This window comes from Oxyura jamaicensis, chromosome 12 (genome assembly GCF_011077185.1).
Source record: "Oxyura jamaicensis isolate SHBP4307 breed ruddy duck chromosome 12, BPBGC_Ojam_1.0, whole genome shotgun sequence".
Lineage (NCBI taxonomy): Eukaryota > Metazoa > Chordata > Aves > Anseriformes > Anatidae > Oxyura > Oxyura jamaicensis.
The window spans coordinates 225,258-249,570 of NC_048904.1; the positions used below are offsets into that span (position 1 = coordinate 225,258).

Consider the following 24,313-nt stretch of genomic DNA (forward strand, 5'->3'; position numbering starts at 1 on the left):
CATCTCTGTGTCACTGGTTTGGAGAGGTCACGCAGATAGCTGGAGAGTAATTGAAGGGAGGGAGAGGTAGAGATGAAATGAACGTAGACCATGCTGCAGAAAAGGTGTGACCCTGGCAAGGGTGTCTAAGAATTTCAGTGTTACTATCCTGCAGTTTTAGAATTGCTCCAGTAGTGTTATTTTTTCGTTGTACAATCAAAACCTTTCCTATACAAGCTTAATTATTCCACAGCGGAAATCTTCACCCTTCTCTCTCCCCTGCTACCAGCCATGCCAACTTCTCCATGATGATACATTTCAACTGTTTTCAGGATCTCTATGTACCAGCCAAGAGTAATCTGTCATTGCCAGCTTTTAAAACTGCTATAGTTTATATACTATTCTAATTATACACCAGGTTTACAAACTTCTATTTTATAAATGCTTCTTTAGGAGAACCAGTGAAACTGGCAGCAGTATTTAACTGATTATGCTCACATTTCCCCCATTTTTCCACTCTTACAGGAGCCCAGTAACAAGCGGGTCAAGCCTCTTTCCAGAGTTACATCGCTAGCAAGCCTCATCCCTCCTGTAAGTGCCACTCCATTGAAGCGGTTCAGCCAGACACTTCAGGTAATAACAGTAGATGCGTTGCTGCATTAAACTGTGTTTCTAAAAGGGTAAAACACGCACACAATTTCTTCTAGGGTTAGTACAGGAATGGGAAGTTCATGTACTTGTGTGCATATGAGTGCACACACCATTGGAATGTAACAAACAGGTTTAAGCAATTTATGGCTATAAAGTCACTCAATTTAAAAACTCAGAATTCTTACTTCAAAAACAACATATCTGTCCAGATAATGGCTGTTTTTTAATTACTAGGAAAACTATTACCCCTGTAGCATATAGAAGTTTCTATATTAAAGTATTACAGTTGCTTTCTAAATTTAATGAAGAACACGGTTTTCCATGACACTTCCTGTTAATTTTGATGGGTTTCCTTGAAAACGTTATTTTTGGTATAGCTAGTCATACAGGACTGCTAAATTTCCTTCCGTGTAGTGAACTTTGAACTTCCCTAGACAAAAGAGGTAGTGAGCAATCGGGGGAAAAAAAAGTAATTTTCCAAAGCTGCTGATTTGAAATTATTCAAGGGCAAAAAATTATTCAGTTATTCATATTTAAAATGAAATTTAGAAACTAAATCATTTTGTAGTTGCAGTTTCCATACAACGGGTTAAGTGCATGATATTTAATAGAGAGACAAATGTTACTTGAATTTATGAAGTATTTGTGCGTTCAGACCTGGAGACTTCAAACATTTGGGTGCTCAACTCCTAATGATTATCATGAGTGAGAAGCAGTTGGGAACTGAAATACTGCTATGGGTCTTGCCTAGAAAAGTTGGGAAAATAGCATTGTTTCCTGTTTAAAATAGTTTATGTAAGAAAGCATGTGTGCAATCTAAAGAAAATTACTTTAAAATGCTAATTTCTTCAAAGAGGGGAAATATAAAAATATCTTGAATGTATTAACACTTACCTAATAAAAAGTAGCTTAGAGCATTATTGAAATTATCTGTTAAATAAAAAGACATGGGGAAAGAAACCAAACAATGTTTCTGTAGAAGTAGTGTCTTAAAACCAGATATTACAGCACTTCTTTAACATTGGTTTTCCTGTGTTCTATTCCTGCTATTCTGAAAGCACAGACATCTGCATACCATAGCTGCATTTATGGGGTTGGAGGAGAGGCAAAATGGCTGAACTCCCTTCAGTCTGGGCTGGATCCAATAGGTATATTGTAGCGTGACTAGAGCAGAGATGCCTGTATTCCCTGGGGTGTATAAATATCCTCTGCAGTCTGCCTGTAGGAAAAAATGGGCCTGACTCTGAAAGGACTACATTAGTTCCAGTTGTGAGGCGTGTGGAAAGTGAATTAATTTTTGGCTAAACTGCTTCTGAGCACGGCACTTCCCTTTTTGCAGCCTTCCGCAGCTGTTGTTCTCACTTAAGTACCTGTGCTGTCATTCTGTAGTGAATGGCTGTGAGATGGGGCTTCCCAATACAGTATTGTATTCAATAAGGGCTGATTCAAGCTATTGAAGTAACCTGTTCTTTCATGCACATAATAGCAGCCTCCCTAGATCCTAGTGAGAGCTACATAAATGTGGTTTGAGGCAAATTTTTACAAAAGTAGTGAAAATTGTGAGTTTGTTACAAGTCCTACTGTTGTGAACATTTCTGCCCTCATCTGTTCCTGGTGGTTATTAGAATATATTTTAATTAACTGTCTGCCTCTAAGCAGATTAAGCAGTGATGTTGATACCTTCTCCTCTAAGTAACTGTGTTTGAAGGAGCTACAGTGTGAAATCAACCAGTATTATGTTCTCTAAGTCTTTGGTCTGATTCTATTTCCAGGTGATGAATGCTGGCAAAGTCTCTCAAAACTGCCTTCATGGCTGGCTGTAAATTGACTTTTTGTCTGATTTTTGTCAACAGCAGTAGAACAAGGGAAAAACACGGCTGACTTTCTGTACTCAGGTGCCTCAGTGGAAATTAGTTGGAAATGTTCTGGGGAGCATGTAGAGCTCCTGTGTTAATGTTTTGCTTTTATTTTTAACTTTACTGTGTATTGATGGAGCTGTCACTGTGTCTTACGGAATAGTACAGAACAAGATTTTTTTTTTTTAATTTTATAATACTTGTAAAGGAAAAAGTATTAATTTTTCTCATTGGATGAATTTTCATGTATCTTTATTGTTAATTTTTTTCAGACAAAAAAAAAAAAAAAAACCAACAAAAAAAACAAGCATATTTCTTCTTGCATTGCTGTTCTGTCTGTAAAATGAGGAAAACTGCTATCACCACCACAATATCCAAAACAAACTGTTTCCCTGCAGAGAAAAAAGCAAACAAATACAAAGCCAATAAAACATCCATACAAAAGACCACACCAATAGCATCAGTGAAAAGAATTAGAGAAATCTGAATTTCCTTTATGAAATTTCAAACAAACTTTCTTACATAATTCTTTCTGAATGAAAAGTATGTGCATAATTTTCCTTACTGAACTGGTTTTTCTGTGTGCAGGTTGAAGAGAAAAACACCTCTGTACCTGAGATATATGTAGTGTCTTTTAAGATATTCTTAGCAAGTTTTGCTGTTTTGCATATTAATTATAGAGGTATTTGATTTTTGTGTGCCTTATGTTTTCAGCTTTATTAGCATTTTGCACATTATTGTCAATACTTTCCACAAGAATATCAAGTAACAAACCACATAAAGTCTTTACAGACTTTCTTTTTGACTATTTGTAGTTACTATGTTTCTGTCACACAGAGCACTGTAGATTAACAGATAATTGTTAGCTTCATCCCTGACAGTCTGTCTGTCTGTATATCTGCAGGTTACCAGATGCTAAGCAGGTATTCTTACTTGCTTATCCACCTGGAAAAACACTTTATTTCATAGCAGTATTTTCAGTCTGCATTGAGCAAGACTAATGATTATGATGATCTACTTGTTTCTGTTTGGTTTTACTCACAGCTGTGCTGTTAGGCTTAAAAGCTGAAAATAGGATCAGAAAACGAACTCCAGTTGATGAGAAAAATTAAGTCTGGCTAGCTTCCTCTGCAACTTCAATTTTCATCAGTGTGTCTTGAATTTAAATAGGGAGTCCAAATTACTTCTATCTTGCCTAGATACACCACAAATTTCTAAAAATTCTTAAGAAAATACATTTGACATCACTTCTGAATTCTGTGACTTCGTTCCACCTCTCCCAGTACATAAAGCTGTTTGCTTTAGTGCAGCTGAAATTAAGATTTAACTGTAGGAGTTGAACATCAGTAACACATAGACCCTTCATAGTAATCATAGCCAGTGGAAGTTATTGCAGCCAAATAAATACAGTAAATTAAACCAGGAGTTGTGGCCTGATTCTTCCTCATCTTCTCTAATTTTTGGAATTATATGAAAATTTTAATGATCCTAGACTCTAATGGGCATCATTTTTAACCACTCTGCTGGGCATGTTGGTTTTTGTCTGTCTGTTTTTTTGACATTTCTACAATTCCTTCATAGGATTCTGTCATGTGACTTTTTTTTCTTAATCCCTCAAGGCAAGTGCAAACAAAAGATTACCATCACAGTACCTTTACATTTGTTTCTAAAAATTGCTAGCTGAACTTTCGGGCTAGCTGAAATTTAGGTCTAAGGACCACTAAATTGGTATGCATCTGTTTATTTGGAAAAAAAAATGGGTAAAGTATTATCATTGTAACCATCTTAATTCTGTAACCATCATAACCATTTGTCTTAACATATTGGTGTTTTATTGAAATAATTTATTTGGTGGATTTTTTAAATGAGGCATACACAACAGCTTTACATGTTCTATTGTCAGTTACAGCATTGGAGATTCAGATCTGTTTGACTTTTGAGTGACAAAGCATTAATTTTACAATTAAATAGTATTTCCCTGATGATACATTAGTTTCTCTTCATAGCTTTATGAGTCAATTTCTAGAACATCCATGAAAAGCAGTGGAAAATGTTAAAATATGCTTGTTGAAGTGTGTGATTCCCTTCCTAACTTCCTTCTAATGTACCAAGTTAAGTCAGTAAGTCAGGCAACAAGACAAAGAGACTACAACCTCTTGAAGTGAAATTTTTCCTGGTGGTTAAAAACATCTCCAAACATTTCTGTCCTTTTCCACTAATATTCTTAATCCAATATATCTTACTAATATAAAGCAAGATACATTTTGTGTGATAATTGAAAGGTGATAATATGAGAGAAATCAATCAAATATAGGATATTTACTGTGCCCAGGTAACAGAGATGATAGGTAAGCAAGCAGCACTTTGGGGAGTTTGGTTTCCTGCCAATCTCAGCCCTTTTTTTTTCACCTTCTGTGAAAAGAAACACAATATAGTGCTGTACAGAATGGTATCGAGCATTCTCATGCAGTGTAGAGAAATACTACTTTTAGTGGATGTGAGAGCTTTTCTCAACACACTCTATGAAGTTTGTTTACTATTGTGGGGTGCATGCCATTTTATAACATGATGTATGACATTTTGTTAAAAGGTTTCAAGATCAAGGCATTTGTTTTAAAGATCAGTCCATCTGGTACTTCTCATTATAATTATTTTCTTAATTCAGCATGAAACATTCCTTTAAAAATTGCTAGCACAAAAAAGCAGCTATATACTGAAGGGTATATATGGGAATGCATGGAGAACGGCACTCCGCCTTGGTCATGGAATGGCAGCTGTTCTGCTTGGCTGCATTCTCATGGTTGGTGATTTGTGGATGGACACCTGGCTCTTCCTCTCTAATCTTTCCATTTGCATGTGAAAATAATGGTTTCCATGATTCTTCATTATAACAAGTATAAATTAAGCATGTAATTTTCATGTGTGTTTCTTTATCTTCTTAAATCTTGAAGGGAGACTAGCACCTGATTTGCAAAGTTCTAGAAGGTTGCTATATATATGTATGTGTGCACACGCTTTTTTTTAAAAAAAAAAAAAAAAAAAAAAAAAAAACATTTTTTATTTATATCATGTCTTCAGATAATTTAAAAACACTGTATTTGTAGGCATTGCTAGCATTTCACGGGCTGTTACCTTCAGAGGAGAATTTCAAATATTGTGCTTTGTATATACTGCTTTCAACCTGGAAGTGAAGAGAATTTATCTTGTTTTAAATATTCTTGCCCATGGCAATTAAAAGATGATTGTGTTACGTAAAGCACGTTTTAAATAACAACAAAAATGTAGAGTATTTCAACACTTTGAAATACTTCAGATATTTCAGAGCTAAGACCTCAAAAAAAAACCTCTCTAATTTTAACAAAACAAGAAAGGAATCTTTTTAAAATAACACAGAGCATAAAGTATTCATCCATAGCCTGAACTCTTTCTAAGAGTCTGCAGGCAAATTAAACACTCAGATGTCTCACTTAAAATTAGACTTTGTTTTTAATGAAGATTACGACCAAACCACCTAAGAGATAAAAGAGATGCTGGTATGCGTCATCTCAGAGTCTCCAAAAAATACTAATAAATATGCTACCATAGTTTCAGTACTAGTGTTTCATAGTTTGCTTTCTGCACTGATAGAATTTAAAGAAAATGTGTCAAATACAAAGAAGTAAAGAGGAGGAAGTGGTATGAAAGGAATCTGGTTTGCCATTCATCACAAACATTAAAATCTGAATATTAGCATACTTTTTCCTTAAAGATAATGTGATTGTTATTCTCTTTTCAGTCAGATACCCAATTCACACCTTTCCATGTGAATTAGTTTTTTGCTCTTAGGATTCATCTGAGGAGGCAGGAAGTTACCGGTTTAAAGGTTTTCTTCATATATGAAAATCAGTTTGGTCAGGTAGAGCATCAAAGCACTAAAATTTGTATCCTGCTTATATACATATCTGGAATGGTGATACCAATTGATTCTTTCATGATTCTGACAGACTACAAAAAAATTAAAATATTACCATATAGCAAGATATTAAGGTATGTACTAATGACAGCCTCACTTTATGAAGCTTCTTTCTGCCCAACTGAGAAATCATTTATTTTTTAATCCGTTAATTAGTGTTTGAAGTAATGTATCTTTTAATTTCATAACCTTGAGGTAAGACCTATTGCATCTCAGTCCAGCCATCTTTGAGCAATCCCATCCCCCCAAAACCAAACAAACCCAACAATACTGTGATAAAAACAGGTTGGACTTCGAGTTGAAACACAAGATGATGGGTTTATCTAGCTGTCGTAGCGTTTGGGAGCTTCTGTGTAAAAGTTTTCTTTCTTTCAAAACGACTGAAAAAATATTCACACTAATTTTTGTCTCTAAAAAAATCATTCTAAATTTTCTAAGAATTGGGGATCTAATGAGATGGATCTGTGTTATGCATGTCTGACTGCTTACTGAATTGAAACTTCGTTTGATCAGTAATGTTGATATGTTGGACCATTCTGCCATTATCCCTGTAGTTCATTCTTGTTGCGTGGTATATGAATGTATTGTGTAGTTTTAACCATGTTGAGAACAGGATATGGACAGAGTTCACTGCAGGAATGGAAATAATGGCATTACAGAAAGATGTATTAAAATAATCTCTTACATTCCCAGTACTAAACATTGCTGTTAAGTCCCAGTAAGAATTATTTAGAAATGGTTGAACTTTGTATACAACTCCTTCTGAAAAAAACACACAGTGTGAACCTGATGTAACAACAGAAAATATTCTTCTTTGTATTTCCAGCGTTCTATAAGTTTCCGTAGTGACAGTCGCCCAGATCTGTTCAGTCCACGGCCATGGTCTCGAAGTATGCTGCCTGCTAACACAAAGCGGAGAGACAGCAAACTCTGGAGTGAGACCTTTGATGTTTGTGTCAATCACATGCTTACAGCTAAAGAAATCAAGCGTCAAGAGGTATACGTATATATTTCTTAACATAAGTCTTACGGTCAAAAGTCTCTGTTAAAGCATGGAGTGAGAAATACTGGTAGACATAAAGATAGCACTTGAAGCTTTCTTGAAATTAAAGAGAAGACCACCATCTCCACTAGAAGCAGAATTCCATCCCTATGAATTATAATTCAGCCTTGATTAGACTGATATATTCTTTCTTAAAACCAGCCCATCATATTTCCGTAATAAATATAAAGTTACTGAGATATACTCTGGCTGCTTATGTGTACATGCTTTTTATGACAGTTTCTGCAGCAATGGTTGATACTTTGTTGTTCTGATAATGATTGGTGAGCATGCTATTTCAAGTACAGGTATTTATCATGTGATATCTGTGCTCAGAATAGCATAATAATTTTCCCTGTAGGAAAATACTGTTTTTGAGGTAATCTTCAGTGCTAGAAAGATAAAATACTAATCAACAATGTATCTTGCAAGCAAAAAAAATGAGTGTTAGTCTAAATGTATTGCACAAGACAAAATCTAAATAGTCTGTGTTAGAGCCAATGACAAAGCTTCCACTGAAATCAGCAGAAGGAAAAGTACATTGTAATGACTAGGTTGAACTGTTTTGTCTTGACAGAAACCCTACAGCCAAGTGAGGTAGCCAAGAAGTGGAAATTCTGAATCATAAGCTTATTGGTACATTATAGATCTATTTGCACAGAAATACTTCAGGGTCTTGTTGCTATGTTAGATATATTATCAATGATGGAGGGCTACTACCTTTAAACTACTGGAAGCTTATGTATCCAGGGTTTATTATTAAGTTCTATGCAAATTTATAGTGGTATCAGAAAAGTTTGTAACATCCTCTCCCAAAATATTTCAGGGACTGAAAGATATAAACCAAATAATAGTAACATCAAGCATTTCTTTTGCAGATTTTAACGCTGTATAAATATTCATCAGGAATAACTTTGAAAATTGACTACTTCAAAGGCAGCTTATTGAAAAATAAACTGTAGAAACTGTTTGCATAGCCTAACATTCATTAGTGCCCCATGCCTTGGGGCAGAAGCTGGGACCTTCCATAGAACCCAGATAAATTAGCTGTATTCAAGGGAGTTTCTGTACGAGGGTTCTACTTTGTGTTCTGCATGCCTCAGCACAGTATCTGAACCACTTCCAGGCATGTGCTGTCAGTTACCTCACACTATGGCAAGCCTTCCATGAATGCGTATTACCAAGCTAGGAGAATCTGCAGTAGCTGAAGATGTTCTTCCATGATTTGTGAGGGTTTAAAGCCTTGACTGTAATACTAATTCTAACTGACCAAAATGCTGTTAACTTTTCATGTACCCCAGTTTAGAATGAAATCGTGTAGTAAGTAAATACAATGCTGTTCTGGTAAATTAATGAGTTAGTGTGGTTACTTTCAATCTGCCAGCTTTAAAGTCTTAACTCTGCTTTGAGAGAAGTATGTAACAGCAGACAGTTAAGTATAGCTCAGCATTCATAACAAAATAATGAACCGCTGTCAAAATAAAAGTGCTCACAACCAAATAAATGTTTTAAAGATCTATCTTTTGACCTGCTATACTACCCAGAACTTTTACTACTGATGTGTTATATGAAACACAACAAAGTCCTATGCCACCATTTGCATAAATGGTATTTTTTTAAACTAAATATACAGTTGACTCATAATATCATGCTGAAGATAGCACCCCCCCATCTAGAAGAACAGCTGTTTGAAAAAAAAATAAAAATTACTTCTGTGGCTATTTCAGATAAGCTTTTTATGAGCAATCTGATACAGCTATTTTTAAAGATTTTGCATGTGATTATGTAGCTATGGAATTAAGGCTTTATTTTTTTTTTCTGCAACTAGATTTAGCAGAGATTCTGCTACATGGTATCAAGACAGCTGTTCAGAATATAGTATCAATTTTTAAAGCTGAGTAAAGATTAAATAAAGATAATTTATATTTGTATATTTTTATAGGCTATCTTTGAACTCTCCCAGGGAGAGGAAGACTTGATAGAAGATCTGAAGTTAGCGAAAAAGGTTTGCTTTAAAAGAAAAGGGGGGGGGCGGGGAGGGTTGGGGAGGCAAGGTTAGGGGTATGAGGCAAAACAGCAGTATTCAGTTGCTTGTCTCTTTTAAAATAATCCCTGCTTTTTACAATGCTGAAATGGTAAGAGGGGAAAAAACACTCAAAACACACTTCTGTTTCCCTGTTCTTTCTGAAAAACTTAAATGTGGTGCTTTAATGATTAAAAAAAAAAAAATGGCTAGCTTAAGATATGCTTCTGAAACTTTAAAATACTCTCAGCATAGGTCTTTTTTTTTTTTTTTTTTTTTTTTACTTACGGGGAGCTTTAAGTGCTATCACTAATTTTACAGCTGCCAGTCATATACAGAGCTCTCATTTTTTATCTTCAGGCTTATCATGACCCAATGCTTAAACTTTCCATAATGACAGAGCAAGAGCTGAAACAAATTTTTGGAACACTGGACTCTCTAATTCCTCTACATGAAGGTAAAACTCAATCTTTGCTGTGTTATTACAAGTAGTTTTATAGTTATCTGGTTCATGAAGTGGTATTTCTCTTCTATTTTTAATCATGATCAGATCTTCTTAGGCGGCTTCAAGAAGTCAGGAAATCTGATGGATCAACAGAACACGTTGGCCATATCCTTGTGGGTTGGGTAAGACAGATTTTAAATCAATCTTGGGACTTAGTTTGGACCTGCAACATAGTATTAACTATTATTTACTTAAAATTTACAGTAGTATTTAAAATGTCCATATCTAAAATAACATTTCAATAATATATTCATAAAGTATTTTTGAAAGGTAAAGGCAACTGTTTAGAGACATAATGAAACATTTTCTCTTCTGGGGGATTTTCCTTGAAAGAATTTCTATATAGCAAATGGCTTCTTTTCAGTTGCTGAATAATTTATTCCTTCCCTCAGCTCCCATGCCTAAACTCCTATGATAGCTACTGCAGCAATCAAGTAGCCGCCAAAGCCTTACTGGATCACAAGAAACAAGATCACAGAGTGCAAGATTTCCTGCAACGCTGCTTAGAGTCTCCTTTTAGTCGTAAACTGGACCTTTGGAATTTCCTGGACATCCCAAGAAGCCGTTTGGTTAAATACCCATTACTGCTCAGAGAGATTTTGAGACACACACCAAATGATCATCCAGATCAACAGCACCTTGAAGAAGCTGTGAGTTGCTGGATTTTTTTTAATTATTATTTTTAGATGTACAGCAATTTATGCATATTAATTATGGTATACTTTATAAACTACGGAAATGTTCAGACATGAACAGCTGCAACTAGTATATGAAACCTCTAGTTCTCCTCCCCAGTTAAATCCTGTTTCAGTAGAAAAGTAATATGAAAAAAAACAGAGGGTAATGGTGGTATGGTATGGTATGTTGTGTCCACAGTTCTTGTCTGTTTCTTGTCCATTTTATATTTATTTCTTTCAATGTTTTCTATTCTAATCTAAGTTGGGTAATGTAGAGATTTCTTCTAGGTTTTAGTTGATTTAGATGAGTTAACTCCCTGGCTGGAGTGCTTATATAACGTTTGAATCCAGATTAGTTATCATCTATTGAAATTGGTTTCATTTTTATTTTAAAATTCTGAATAGGGTTGTATTGCCTGAAGTAAAACCAGAGTACTAAATCCAAAGCCTTAAAACTTCTTATTAATGGAAATGGACCTGATTCAGATACTTGAACGGTTTCTGAATTTTCTGTTCTTTCCCATATATAGATATAATCCTGTAATACATAAACAAGTGCACACATGGAAGCATCCACCTGGGAGTAAATGAGTTTACTGTAGCTGATTTGTTTGAAAGGCACTTCTAAATTAATGAATAAATGAATATAATCAGTATCCTTTTGAATAGTGTTTAAAGACAAGTAAATTCCATGAATATTTTGAGGACAAAATTTATGATTTGCCTAGACTTGCATATATTGTAGATTTTTGTATTTCTGCTGAGAAATTACAGCCTTGCTTTTTCTTTTTGAAAATGTATACTTTGAAACACATGTACCTGACCACTGTTGGTTTGCTATTACTTCCCCAAATTTCTTGCCTGCAGTGTAAATTTTTCCCCTGTGAGTATTCTTTTAAGCACCCCCCCCCTCCCCCCCCCAAAAAAAAGACAAAACAAACAAACCACTTGTAAATAGCAAATAGCTCAGAGTTTTTCTGCTTATTTCTAAGGTTTATTTTTCTACATAATGTCTGGTAAGAAAGCATTTGAAATATTTTTAAGATCTTGTGGTATTTGTAATGGGTAATTGTTTAATAAAATATAATTTGGATATTTCTTGTGATATCTCAGTAGTGTTATATAATAGTTTTGTGGTACTCCATTTCAGTAGAACGCTATTTATCTTTTGAAATGATGTATTTCATAAATCATATGTTAAGAAAGAGAAATTACTGTTTACGCACTGTAGTCTGCTTAACTCTGTTGCTAATATTAATTCTCTTACAGACTGGTATGCATAAAATTCAGGAAAAACTTACTAAAAATTATTTTGTTGCAGCTAAAATTCAAGTTATGAAGAAATAGCTCTGAGTGTCAGACTGTACAATTAAAGTTCACACGTCTTCATTGTTTTTCTGTAGATAAACATAATTCAGGGTATAGTGGCTGAAATTAACATAAAGACTGGTGAATCTGAATGCCAATACTACAAAGAAAGACTTATTTATCTTGAAGAAGGCCAAAGGGATTCATTGATTGATAATTCACGTGTTCTATGTTGTCACGGTGAACTGAAGAACAACAGGGGAGTGGTAAGGAAAACTATTTTGTTACAAATAACTTTTTAAGATACCTTAATGTTGCATAATGGCAAAAAGTTGTGTAAAGAAATATCACTCCTTAACTTTTCTTTTTACTTAGCTTTAGAAAGCACAAGGTTATAACATACTAGAGATTAAATAATTCTGGTTTAATGATGTTCTAAAAAAAAATGCTTTATTATTTATATATATATATTTTTAACAGAAACTGCATGTCTTCCTCTTCCAAGAAGTCTTGGTGATTACTCGAGCTATCACCCATAATGAACAGCTCTGCTACCAACTGTATCAACAGCCAATTCCAGTAAGGGATCTTTTGCTAGAAGAATTGCAAGATGGAGAGGTGCGATTGGGTGGATCCATACGTGGTGCATTTAGCAACAATGAGAGAAGTATGAAAACATCTTCATTTTTATTTGCTCATATGGAATTATTATAACTCTAAGATACCTGCTAATGAGACATGTTTATTGCCATGTTTTCTCTAAAATCCACATCATGTACATCCAAAATCTTGATTCTTATTTTAAACTGGTTTATGATATTGTAACTTACTTTTAGATTGTTTCTCAAAGTCCACTATATTAATAATGGGATTTCTCCCCCACCTGCTTCTGTACTGAATTGGGAAGGGAAGAAGTATGTAGAATGTAGTGGCAAAACCACAAAGTTATAAGCAAGTCTGTTTTGAAATGTTAAGATAAGCCTTAGTCTTTATGACTTCTCTTTTATTACGGAGACACTTACTGCTACTCCGTAACGAAGTCTTTCAACTGGCAGATAATTAATGTAGTGCTCATTGTAAAGACTGCACCTATTCTCATCAATGCCAAGAGGTAAAAGTTAATGGCCTAAGTAAGCATATTATGGAGATATTTGTTTCGTTGCAAGAGTCCTTTGAATTTCACCAGTCTTGTAAAAACTTCAGACTTTTTTTGGTGTGTATTCACTTTATTTGTGAACTGAATTGGAAGAGATGAGGTAGTCTCCAGCTGACAGAGGGCACAGTATTCAGTGAAGGCTCTGGATATCTGCTTTGCAGAGAAGGAGGAGGAGAGACTTTGAAGTGTGGGAGGAACTGCATCTTGCTGATTCACTTAAAGGTTTACAGGTAGTTTAATTCATGGCAGAACCAAAATTGTTTAATCCAGCAATAAGAAATTATTCGAAGTGCTTGTGTTGTTCTGTGTTCTTGCCCCACAGAACATGGAGATACCCAGACTGTTCTCTCTGGTCTGACATAGTATTGGCAAGAAATTCAAACTTTGACCATAAGTCAAACATTTTGCTGATTTGTTATTTTAATATACTACAATATGTTACAAAATCCATTCAACCAAAGCATTCAGCATTTTGCTATATATTGTTTCTTTCAGTCAAAAACTTCTTTAGAGTCAGCTTCAAACATGGATCTCAAAGCCAGTCTCACTCACTGCAAGCCAATGACTCCTTCAACAAACAGCAGTGGCTTAATTGTATCCGGCAGGCCAAAGAAAAAGTCATGTGTGCAGGAAAAACTGGAGTGCTGAACTCAGAAGCACATTTTATTTTGTCACCAAATGGAAGCAGGGTATCCCAGGGAGAAACCACACTTGAGCAAATGGACCAGTCAGACAGTGAGTCAGACTGTAGTATGGACACCAGTGAGATCAGCATCGACTGTGACCATATGGAACAAACAAACTCTTGTGAAAATGAAAAACAAATAGAAACCAATGTTTGACAAAAAACATACAGTTCACGGAACAAAACCTGTGTCTTACCTGTACAGTATTTATGTATATGGAACCATTTGGAGAAGCACTTTTCAAATATTTTTTGTGACAATGTCAATGCAGCCCTTCTTGTATAGTACTTGTCTCAGTGTAGTATTGTAACTGCTGATTTATGTAAGCTGGAATCTTCTACAACTCGCACCCTGTGGTTATATTCCATAAACATGATGAATGAAAGAGGTACTTGACCAGTTATTCTCAATGTCCTGCTGTAAACAGAATCTCTCAACTACTGTTTGTATGTGCATTACATAAAGAATCTTTCATAATTTTTAAGTACTCTATTTGTCCTTTAAGGGGGCAGCTGAAGATATGAACTTAATACGGAGTTTCAGGATGGTATTGAGATCATAAGTTTTCACAAAGGCATAGAAGAAGGAAAAAATAGCTTCTTGGACAAAAAAAAGAAAACAGTCTTGCAATAGCCGTTATGAGCTCTTGTGGTTTTAAATCAGTAAGAACTAAAAAGAGTGAGCCATGTGAGTCTTTAGGGACTAATTTTTCAAAGTGAAGTACTCTACTAAGATTCATCAACTAAACATAAAAACCTGGTAAGTCAAAGTGGTCAGCGTAGTGCTATGGTTTACTTACCAAAGTACATCATGCTAAAAAAAAAAAAAAGTCAACTGAAAAGCAAACAAACAAAATCCCACCACAATGAAACCTCCACAGCCAGCACTGAATTAAATGAAATGCTGAGAATACTGGGTATTTGTAAATAAGCTGGTAGTTTGCTTTCAGTGACATTTATATATATATATATATATGTATGTATGTATGTATATGTATATATGTATGTATATATATGTGTATATATACAGATATGTGTGTGTATATATATATATATATATGTATCTATTATCCCAAATAGGATAAGAGTGGAAAAAAGCTGCTGCTTGTGAATAGGCCTTCTTCAGCATTTTGCACTCCATTGACCTCCACTGTTGGTTTTAAACACCACTTAAACCAATGCTAAAAACATTTAAGTTTCTGTAAATGTCTGTTTACATGTGTTTTTTTTTAAGTAAGTAACAATTTTGTATAAATGGTGCTCTACAAATACCCTATGGGATTATGTAGAGGAAGTTTAAACAAAAAGGGAATTGCTTTTCCTTTAGGGTATATTCTATCCCCTATGTTTTTGTCAAATTTTATTTTTGTTGCATTTAATCTCATGCTGTAATTGGAAATGTCACTGTGTTTTCTGGCGGCTGATTCAGTCTACTCATTATGATGAGAAGCAGATGAGTCACTTAAAAATGCAGTCTAAAACATGCAGTTGAACATCCTCCAACTTTTCAGAAATCCATGGGTAATACTTTATTTCTTTGTATAGGAAATAATGCCCATGATGAATGATAATATGGCAAGCTATGAAACTGATATACTAATAAATTTAAATTATCTTTATTATTACACAAAGTACCTGTGCAAAATATTTATACCAACAAAAGCAGAAGAACTAAATTATTGCCAAAAATGTTTATTCTGCAAGTTTTCAGAAAATAGTAAATACCAAGTATCTTACATATATATACTGATGTACAGTACAGAAGTCAGTGTGGCAAGATTATAAACAATATAAAACAAGGTATTTTTATTTTTTAAAAAGTCACTTTTACCCTGTAGAAAATATTTCTGTATTTATAGTTTTGCAAAAAAGTCATTTTTTTTTCTGTTTCAGGCTTTGTAATTTATTTCAGCTGCTTCATTTTTAGAGCTGAATGAGTATGCCAGTGAAAGGAAGAGGAAGGAAAGATTTACAGAAGAAAATGAGTAGGAAAGATGATAAACCATTTTCATAAAACCTGTTCAGCAAAATGTTTAAAAAGAGAAAAAGCATGGAAAGTGTTCAAATACAGAAAGAAAGAATTGAATGTGTGTATTGACTTTTTTTTTTGTGTGTGTGTGGTTGTTAAAATAATAGCCTTAAGGTTTTCTGGAAGCATTTCAAATAAATTACTTTAAATGCTTTAAATTACTTTAAAGCATTATGATTTTTATTTCGTTTGGTTGTGTCTGCAAGGAGACGACAAAAAGATTTCAACAGTAAGCACAGTGAATATTAACATATGTGACCAAGACTTACATTTGTTTCTGGTGGAAGTGTTGTATATTTGGATCTTACTTGCCAGACACAAAATTGTAGTAACTAAATAAGTCACTGCACTCAATAATACAGCACATCCCCCAAAGTTTTGTATTATTTAATCAAATTAGTAAGTAGGTGGAGCAAAAAGTTAATAGCCCACAGTAAGTTTTTCTCTCTTGATTCCTTTTGGATCACATGTTTACTAAATGCATATTCTTTCAAAACATTGAGATGATGCATTTCGGGGCATGTAAAAAGCTAACAACCAGCCAGTGAATCTCAAAATATTAACTTGCATTTGTGTACTGACTATCATTTAGCAACCCACTGAGCATCATGTTCAACACACTGTATTGTAGATGATTCAGTTTTGCTTTTTAGATACTGATTTGACCTAATAAAGTTTAATGAAATCTTTTTCCAAATCACTGTGAGGAATAAGCTTCTCAGTTTAAGAGTACCAGTATCATTCTAGATTTAGTTAGATTTTTTTTTTTTTTTTGGTTCCAGCACTTCTAAAAGGCCACTACTTTTGAAGGAATGACAGGACTGTGGCATCGGATGGACAGACAATAAAAATACTAAAAAGGATGCATAAAATATAAAATGCTCAATGTAAAGTGTGTGTGTGTATTAGTAAAGTCATCAAGATTGTCAGTACTCACCATCATTAATAACCCTGCTTATCAGCACTGTGGGGTATGAGAAGTTGCAGTGGTAAGCCAGCATGTGTGCTGCAGCCTTGCAGTAAGCACAGGCCTCTGCTTGATTCTTGTGAAGAGAACTGCTGATGATTTCTCAAGACACCCACTGCTGCATGAGCAATGCTTCTGCTAATGAGGTAGTTCAAAGCTGTGTCAATTTTAACATGAGATCTCTTCAGGTCACTTGCTTCTCAGATGGAAGAATATTGCCAAGGTGAGAAGGTGAAAAAGAACAAATGGAGTGTGTAAAAAAGGCAAGAGTCAGTGAAGAACCAGAGGGGTCTAGGGCTTCTGAGATCACTGTGTAGGGATGGCAAAATAAGGAGATGAACGTGGATGCTGGATGAGTTGCAGCTCCTCTACATCTGAGGTATTAATACTCTGGATCTTACAGTCTGGGAGAATAACGAGTGATGAGTCATCTTGCTCTCAAGAGCAAAGGAAAAGCATAGATTGCCCTAACCAAGAAAGAAAGGTGAGCAAAGAGAGTATCTTTGGAGTTCTTTGAAATGTAAGGACCTTCTGAGACTGCAAAAGAAAATGTAACTCTGGTGTTTGATTCTCTAGATGTGGTCTGCAGCATTGAAAAGAGCAATGGAAGGATGAAGTTGACCGATGTCCTGGAACACAAAGTTCTGCAGCGAGACAACAGGAGCAGTTAGCTTCAAGTCTGTGAAACTCAGTACCAGGGAACTAATTGCCAGAGTCTGTGGAAAAAAATGAGCCCAAAGCTGAGCTCAAGGTAGAGAAGGTATTTTTCAGAGGCAACTCATATTCAGTATGACCCACTTGAACCAGGGATGCTGCCTGAAGGAATGCTCTGAATAATAGTTGGAACCAGGTCTCTTGAGGCTTCACAGGAATTTCTAGTGTTTGAAATACTGACATTAGAGCTCTTTGATGTTAATTTAATAGATTGACCTTATTTGAAAGTTGGTATTTTACTGTGATGCTGTCTGGGACTTAGTAGGCAGTCTTGATTACTAGGATCTATAACGAAGACAGGAAGAGCGTTCTGTGTATATGAAAACTTGCTCCATGGGGGTTCCAGTTCTACCATATTTAATACTACTAATGAATACTAATTTTAAAATATTGTAATCAGTTCTACAGGTTGACACTGCCACCTACTGGAAATAAATTTTTTAGAGCTGATTTGATTATTTATAACATTAAAATAATTAAAATTTTAAACACATTAAATGCATAAAAGGAAAGCCGGTAGATCTTTTCATACTATCACCTCAGGATCACAAACTTGTTCGCAAAAAGTACTAGCTGGGTTTCCTCTACCAATCCCTGACTTTAAGGAGACAAGCATAGACTACTCCCCCAGTTTGTCTCATCCTTTACTATCATAGGCATGTATTTTTCCCACGACTGTAAAATGACACTATGGCTCTTTCCAAATGTGTAGATTAGGTTTTATCTTTGAATTTTATGAAGATGCTTCTCTCTGCATGGTCTATGAAGGAAATTCTCCTACCTTTGATCACCTGGCAACTAAAATTAGCAGGAATACTGTTGCTCAAAATTAGCACATAACCTTTTGAAGAAGTTAGACATGTTTTGCATTATCAGAGACATTTCTGAAAAGTAAAATAATTTATTTGAAATTGTTTAAGTTAAATTAGACAATATTTTGCATTTCTGAATATGCTTTCATAAAAGAATACAGAGGTAACTTCCGGAGCAAGCACCATGAGCACCCCTTATAAAAATCTTGTATTTTATGGCTATTAATCTGATCTTAGTCTGTGTTACTAATGTACGACATATGATCTGATTTCAGAATCAAAGGGATCTGCAGCTGCTTTGTACTTGGGTGGGAAACCACTCGGTATGAGCCAGGGAGTCATGGCTTGAACGCTTGGCAAATACCAGAAACCAGAAAATAGAAAAACTCTTAAGGTGACAGATTTTATAACTTCAGTGGGGTGTTTTCTGTGCGGTTTTCTTTTTGGTTTGTTTTTGAGTTTAAATGTCAGAGTGTTCAACTGGTCTCTTCCTATGGTAATTTATCACTGCAACTTTGTGAATTGGGATGCTTACTGCCTATTTTATATCAGACTTTAAGACTCATAGTGGTACAGTGATCTAGAGTTGTTACATCATTTATTAAGTAGTACTTAGAGTTTTGTGGTAATGTCTCAGTTAAATCTCCAGGGTTATGTTAATACATAAAATAATTTGAACATCTGTAAAGAAGTCAGAAGTATCTTTTTTAAAGCAAGTGGTAAATACAGGAACTTTGCATGTTGTTGTTCAGTAAATGAGGAAAATTTCTTCATAAGTTTGACTTTGCTATGATACAACCTTATAACATTTATATTTTCTACTTGTTGAACAAGTATTGAATATTGAAAACATATGCTTTAGGTCATTTTTTGGTATTTGTTTTGAGAGAAAGCAATAGTAAGCATACTTTCAGTTACAAGGCAATTTTAGTTGACAGTAGTTTCCTACCCTGTTGCCTTTTTTTTGTAGTAGTTTAATTCTTGTCAAAGTTACCGAATTGGATCTATAGTTGATCCATACAAAATAGATACATTCCCGAATTACTGGAATACAGCAAAATATGTGATTTAGACTCAATGTCTGTTCTAAAGTGTCTGAAATCTCACTGTCCATATGTTTTTTTCACTGTCTGTGGGTAGGTCTTTATTTGATGTAAACAGTTTATCAATTGAGCTATGGTAATTCAAAAAAAGCAGGGAAATAAATGTCATATTATGGCATTTTAAATGCCAGAAAATTGTGGTTTCCTAAAGAAAAAAAAATACTACTTCCACACATATTAATGGCTACTGGAATACCTCATTTTCTTTTGAAAATTCTTTCACCTTCCCCAAAGCATAGATGTGTGTTTCAGGATTTCTTTTGGAAATAGAACAAGCAGTATAGTCGGAAGGACTACTAAATAAATGTGAATCCATCACTGAAAAAAAAGTCTTACCTAACTTTAAAACACCAATTAAAGAAATCCTGCAGTGTCCCCAAAGAATTTCTTGTTGTACATAACTTCTATTGGTGGACAGCTTTTCCTAAATCTCCTTTGGTAGTCTCACTAACACTAGATAGCACTAGATTTGTATTTATTTATTTATTTATTATTTTCTTTTTCTTTCTTGTATATGGAATTTTTAGTTGAACTAGGTGAAATACAGGAAAATTACTCTGATACTACAATTGATTTGTAATATGCTCTTCACCTCCATTAAATCCTTACAGAGACAGGACATCGAATTCTCAGGGGGACCTTCTTAATTTATCTATGGGTTTAAACCTGCAAATACAGTTTGCATTACCTCTGGATAATTGAACAGCATGTTTCTGCAATTTGATTAATGTTTGGCGTTACTTTTGTGTAATTTATGTAAATTATAGCTATAGACTCTAATTACCCTGTTTAAACTTGGCTGGCTCTCCAAAGACTTCTAAGAAGAAACTAATAATTATCAGCTTATCTTGTAACACCCTGAAGGATACTGTCAGCACTAGGTCATTTGTGAGTTGTGAAGTTACTTTTATTTTCTAACTTAGAGGTGATCTAAATAGAGATCAATAAAATCTAGGGCTAGGTCAAAATAGAGAAAAACTTTGCATTTAACTTTTGACAGCTTCTTTTGAATATATACAGCCACAGTTAGCAGGATGTAAGATAATTGGTATGAAGAATGAATATATACAACTACAGAACCAGTATACTTTTAACAAAGAAAATAAATCATGGACTTCTAATATTTTTGCTAATTATTTGTAAAACTAAACATTAGGTATTGCATCCTATGCGCTGGTTTATTTTCAGTAGATGTTTTTCAATTTAGTGCATTCCTCAGAGCTGCCAAAGAAAGATCTTTGCTATCCTTAGTAAAAGAACTAAAATTCTATCATTGTATTTCAGATATAAAATATCTGTGTAGCTTTACTCTCAGTTATGCAGCTACTGAACTTGTGCTTGCTGATAATTTACGCAGCAAAGAGTTCATTCTCACACGTTAGGTAACTAACAGCAATAAATCTAAACTCAAAGCTAAGAAAGTGCACAGAATATTCAAAAAACTCTGTATGTTTTCCTTAGACTAGATTGTTTGCAATTTCTATATTTGAAATTAAAGTTATGTGATTTTAAATTCATGAATTACTTCACCAATTTAGGGGAGCACTGGACTGAGTGTGCACAATAGATGCTATGATTAGAGAAGGTGTAACATTGAGCTCTCTCCAGTCATAGCAAGAAGGTAACTGACATGCTGAGCTCAGAAGTGCTAGGCACTATAGGTTTTTAAAATTAGACAATTAATCATTTCAATGCTCTGGCATGATTTTAGCAGATATGTGTACCAAATATAAACTCAGGGTTTCAGACCATGTCTTCGAAATTGCAAGTCTTACTCTTCACACACAAATTAAGACATATCACCATTGAAAGGATGGTATATGAATAAAACAAACAAAAACTCATCTGGTTGGAATTACGTAGACAATTTTATTATATGAGATTAACAGAACTACTGCAACTTGGTTCAAAACCCACATTTAACATCACTATTACTGTGAAAAAAAAAAAAAAAATGAAGTTGTATGCCTGCTTTAGAAAGTCCATCCTTCAAGTTCTTCTGTTATCATGGATGACCTAGGTAATACCACTGTACCCAGATATAATTAACTCCTGAAACAGATTGCCCTATATTTGTTAAAGCTCCAAACCAAACCTTCATAGTAGGTGTAACATAATGTATCAGCTAGTTTGTGAGATAACAGGATTCAGCTGTTCTGAATAGAACAGGATTGTCTAACAGATATTTTAATAACTTAGACCCCCAACTAAATTGCATATTTTGAATGGAGTAAAGATACTATTTATGTGAAGTTACAAGCATTGCAGCAGGAGTGACAGTGGTGAGTAAATATTAGCTTTATGATTCAATACTGCCCTTCAAACAGGTGTAGGACAAATGACATAAACTAGTGAAGTCTTACAATACTGCAGAGGAATCCAACAAAGCTCATCTCTAGCAGTGAAAAAGCTAACTGTATATGTGATGGTGTTACATTATTTATTGCTTTGAAATACCAGTTACCAGCATTATAAAGTCTTGAGTTTCCTTATTTAAGTTGGTACCTTTCCATGTTTTGCTACAGCACACTCAGGTCTGTAGCTATAGTATTGTTTTCTGTGTAGGTAAACAAAACTTTCCTTGTAACAGTTTCACTTTATTATTCAGCTGTCACTGAATGAAAAAAATGTTGTGCATAACCAGACCAGCACACTACCTCTTTAGTTTCCTGCCTAGCAGGAAACACAGAAAGTTTCTGACCTAGCTTTGATAGTACCAAGTAGTACCAAAACCTGGTTTCACTGCATTTGAAAAAAAATGGAACTCTTCAGTATATGAATAATTGATTGTTTCCTTTGATTAATCTGTAGTTCTTTATGTTACTGATGAGACATTATAGTTGGTTTACTTTTGAGAAAAGATTGCATAGTTCATTACTTGCACGTGCAGTTTTTTTTTTGTTGAAGCTTGTTTGCAATTTGCAGTTTTACAAGCCACAGAACACAAATAGGTATTCTCACTTAAGCATTCTCACTTAAGCATTCTTACTGTAGAATCTGTCACGATCTTAGAAGGCCGTGTACATGTATTTAATTAAACACAAAATAGGATTAAGGCCAGTGCAGTGTCATGGTTGAACGCACAAAGTTCTACACACTAACACATTTCCTTTGCAGTTAACTCTGCCCCCAAAAGCAGTAATAGATTGTATTATTTGCACTTTTAACTGAGTCAGTAAGAATTTTATCATTGATACTGTTCGTCCTTGTACAAATCTGTCATTGCTGTTTTAATTGGTATTACTTTAGGCAGACGCCCTATTAGCCTAAAGGCATAAAAAAAGTGTTTGTAGTTCGTCTTCATAATTAAGACATGAAGAGGTGAATTGCAAGAAGGACCTGGAAGCCATTTTGTCTATTAAAAGAATAGTTTTGAGGGGGTGAGTCAGTGAAGGCCCTCTTAAATGCCATGCTGCTTAAATGCCATGCAGGCAAAGCAGCTAAATGCTTTGGCTGCTGTCTGGGATGCAACACGAGTGTTCATCCCTGTGAGGCCAGATGGGTACCTGTAGAAACACCCTCCTGCAAGAGGTGGATGGTGAGAAGTTACTAGCATGGGGTCCAGCATCAGGCCAACACCACTTACTACTGGAGGCACACCAGTACGTTACTGTAACTGGCCTAGCCCACTGTGCGCATAGCTGCCTCCCACGGATCACGGGTGGGCTTGACACCCTGGCCATGTCTCCAAGGGCTCTATCCCCGGCCTTGTGTCTTTGTTAGGGACTCCGTCCCCTCTGCCCCATGGGCACTACGGCCGGCCCCATGCCCTCACATTTACCCGCCTACAGCCTGCCGTAGCAGCCACCGCTCCCCCGCAGGCACGGATGGAGCGGGACGGGGCCCCCTCATAGGCACCTCCGGGGGCTCGGGCCCGGGGGGGCCGCCCCCGCTGTTACATGGGTCCGCGGCTGGAGCCCCCGAGGCAGCAGCGGGCCCACCTGACATCCTCCGCTAAGAAGCGGCGGCGGCGCCCCCACCCCAGGCGGCCCGTCGCCTGCCCTTTATTTATAACGTTCGCCGCCAGCGGATTGGCGGAGCCGGGCCGGGCTCCGGCGCCGCCCGCTCCGTGTCGTCGCGGCCGCCATGTTAGAGAGCAGGGAGGGGGCGGTGGGGCTGCCATAAAGCGAGCGGGCGCGGGGGGAGCGCTGGTGGCGGGCGGCGCATGGCGCTGGGCAGGGGAGGGCTGGAAGGGGAGGAAGAGACGGCGCGGCTTGTCGCGCTGGCTTGTCGGCGATAGGAGCTGATGGTGGATGCCGCGATCCCGGGCGGTGGCGAGATGGAGCTGGAGCAGCAGCAGCGGCCAGAGAAGAGCGGCGCGGGCCTCCTCGGGGTGGAGAGTAACAGAGCGGGAGCCGCCGAGGACGCCACACAAAATGGCGGACGCTCTGAGGGCAGTGGCACTGGGGAGGCGCTGCTGGTGGCTGCTATCGCTGCAGAGGACAAGGGCCCCCCAAACCTCAGCATCACTAGCAGCAGCCAGCGCAGGAGCAGCGTCTCGGCGGCACCCGAGCATCAGCAGCCGCCGCCCAGCGATGCGTTGGGGGGGCCGCCCCCTCTACCTAAGCCCCCAGAAGACGTGCCTGTTAGGAGGAACTTTCAGATCCCCAGGAAGAGCAGAGAAAAGAAAGGTTGTGCCTTCCCTTTCCCTCCTTTCTCTCTCTCTCTCTCCTCTCTTCATCATATTCATTAGGCAGGATCTTTATGCGCCTCACACAGCTGCATGCAAAATCCTGCGGGTGTGTAGGAGGCTGTGGCATGGCTCGGGCTGGTGAGGCTGCTGGGGGTACGATTTCTGGTATCAGAGAGGCTTCTACATTTTTCCTTCTCCCTACCCCTCCCTCCTTTCTTTTC

At 36.4% G+C, this 24,313-nt stretch overlaps 2 protein-coding genes across 16 annotated transcripts in view; both read left to right on the forward strand.

Annotated features, from left to right (window-relative positions):
- ARHGEF3 (Rho guanine nucleotide exchange factor 3) overlaps positions 1-19,206 on the forward strand; it is a 121,068-nt gene extending 101,862 nt beyond the window's left edge. For 7 of the 9 annotated variants that reach the window (XM_035338198.1, XM_035338200.1, XM_035338203.1 and 4 more), the window contains 9 exons: positions 505-612; positions 7,265-7,435; positions 9,423-9,485; positions 9,864-9,960; positions 10,054-10,130; positions 10,401-10,658; positions 12,089-12,259; positions 12,474-12,660; positions 13,645-14,681. In XM_035338198.1, coding sequence (XP_035194089.1) covers positions 505-612; positions 7,265-7,435; positions 9,423-9,485; positions 9,864-9,960; positions 10,054-10,130; positions 10,401-10,658; positions 12,089-12,259; positions 12,474-12,660; positions 13,645-13,991 — 1,479 coding nt within the window. In that variant the 3' untranslated portion in view covers positions 13,992-14,681. Of the gene's footprint in view, positions 1-504; positions 613-7,264; positions 7,436-9,422; positions 9,486-9,863; positions 9,961-10,053; positions 10,131-10,400; positions 10,659-12,088; positions 12,260-12,473; positions 12,661-13,644; positions 14,682-17,406 lie in introns of those variants that run through there. The other 2 variants (XR_004754267.1, XR_004754266.1) reach the window with 2 other exon arrangements.
- Positions 19,207-23,545: 4,339 nt separating this feature from the next.
- The window catches only part of TASOR (transcription activation suppressor), a 35,143-nt gene continuing 34,375 nt past the window's right edge, over positions 23,546-24,313 (forward strand). For 5 of the 7 annotated variants that reach the window (XM_035338157.1, XM_035338154.1, XM_035338153.1 and 2 more), the window contains exon 1: positions 23,706-24,090. In XM_035338157.1, coding sequence (XP_035194048.1) covers positions 23,706-24,090 — 385 coding nt within the window. Of the gene's footprint in view, positions 24,091-24,313 lie in introns of all 7 variants that reach the window. The other 2 variants (XM_035338155.1, XM_035338152.1) reach the window with 2 other exon arrangements.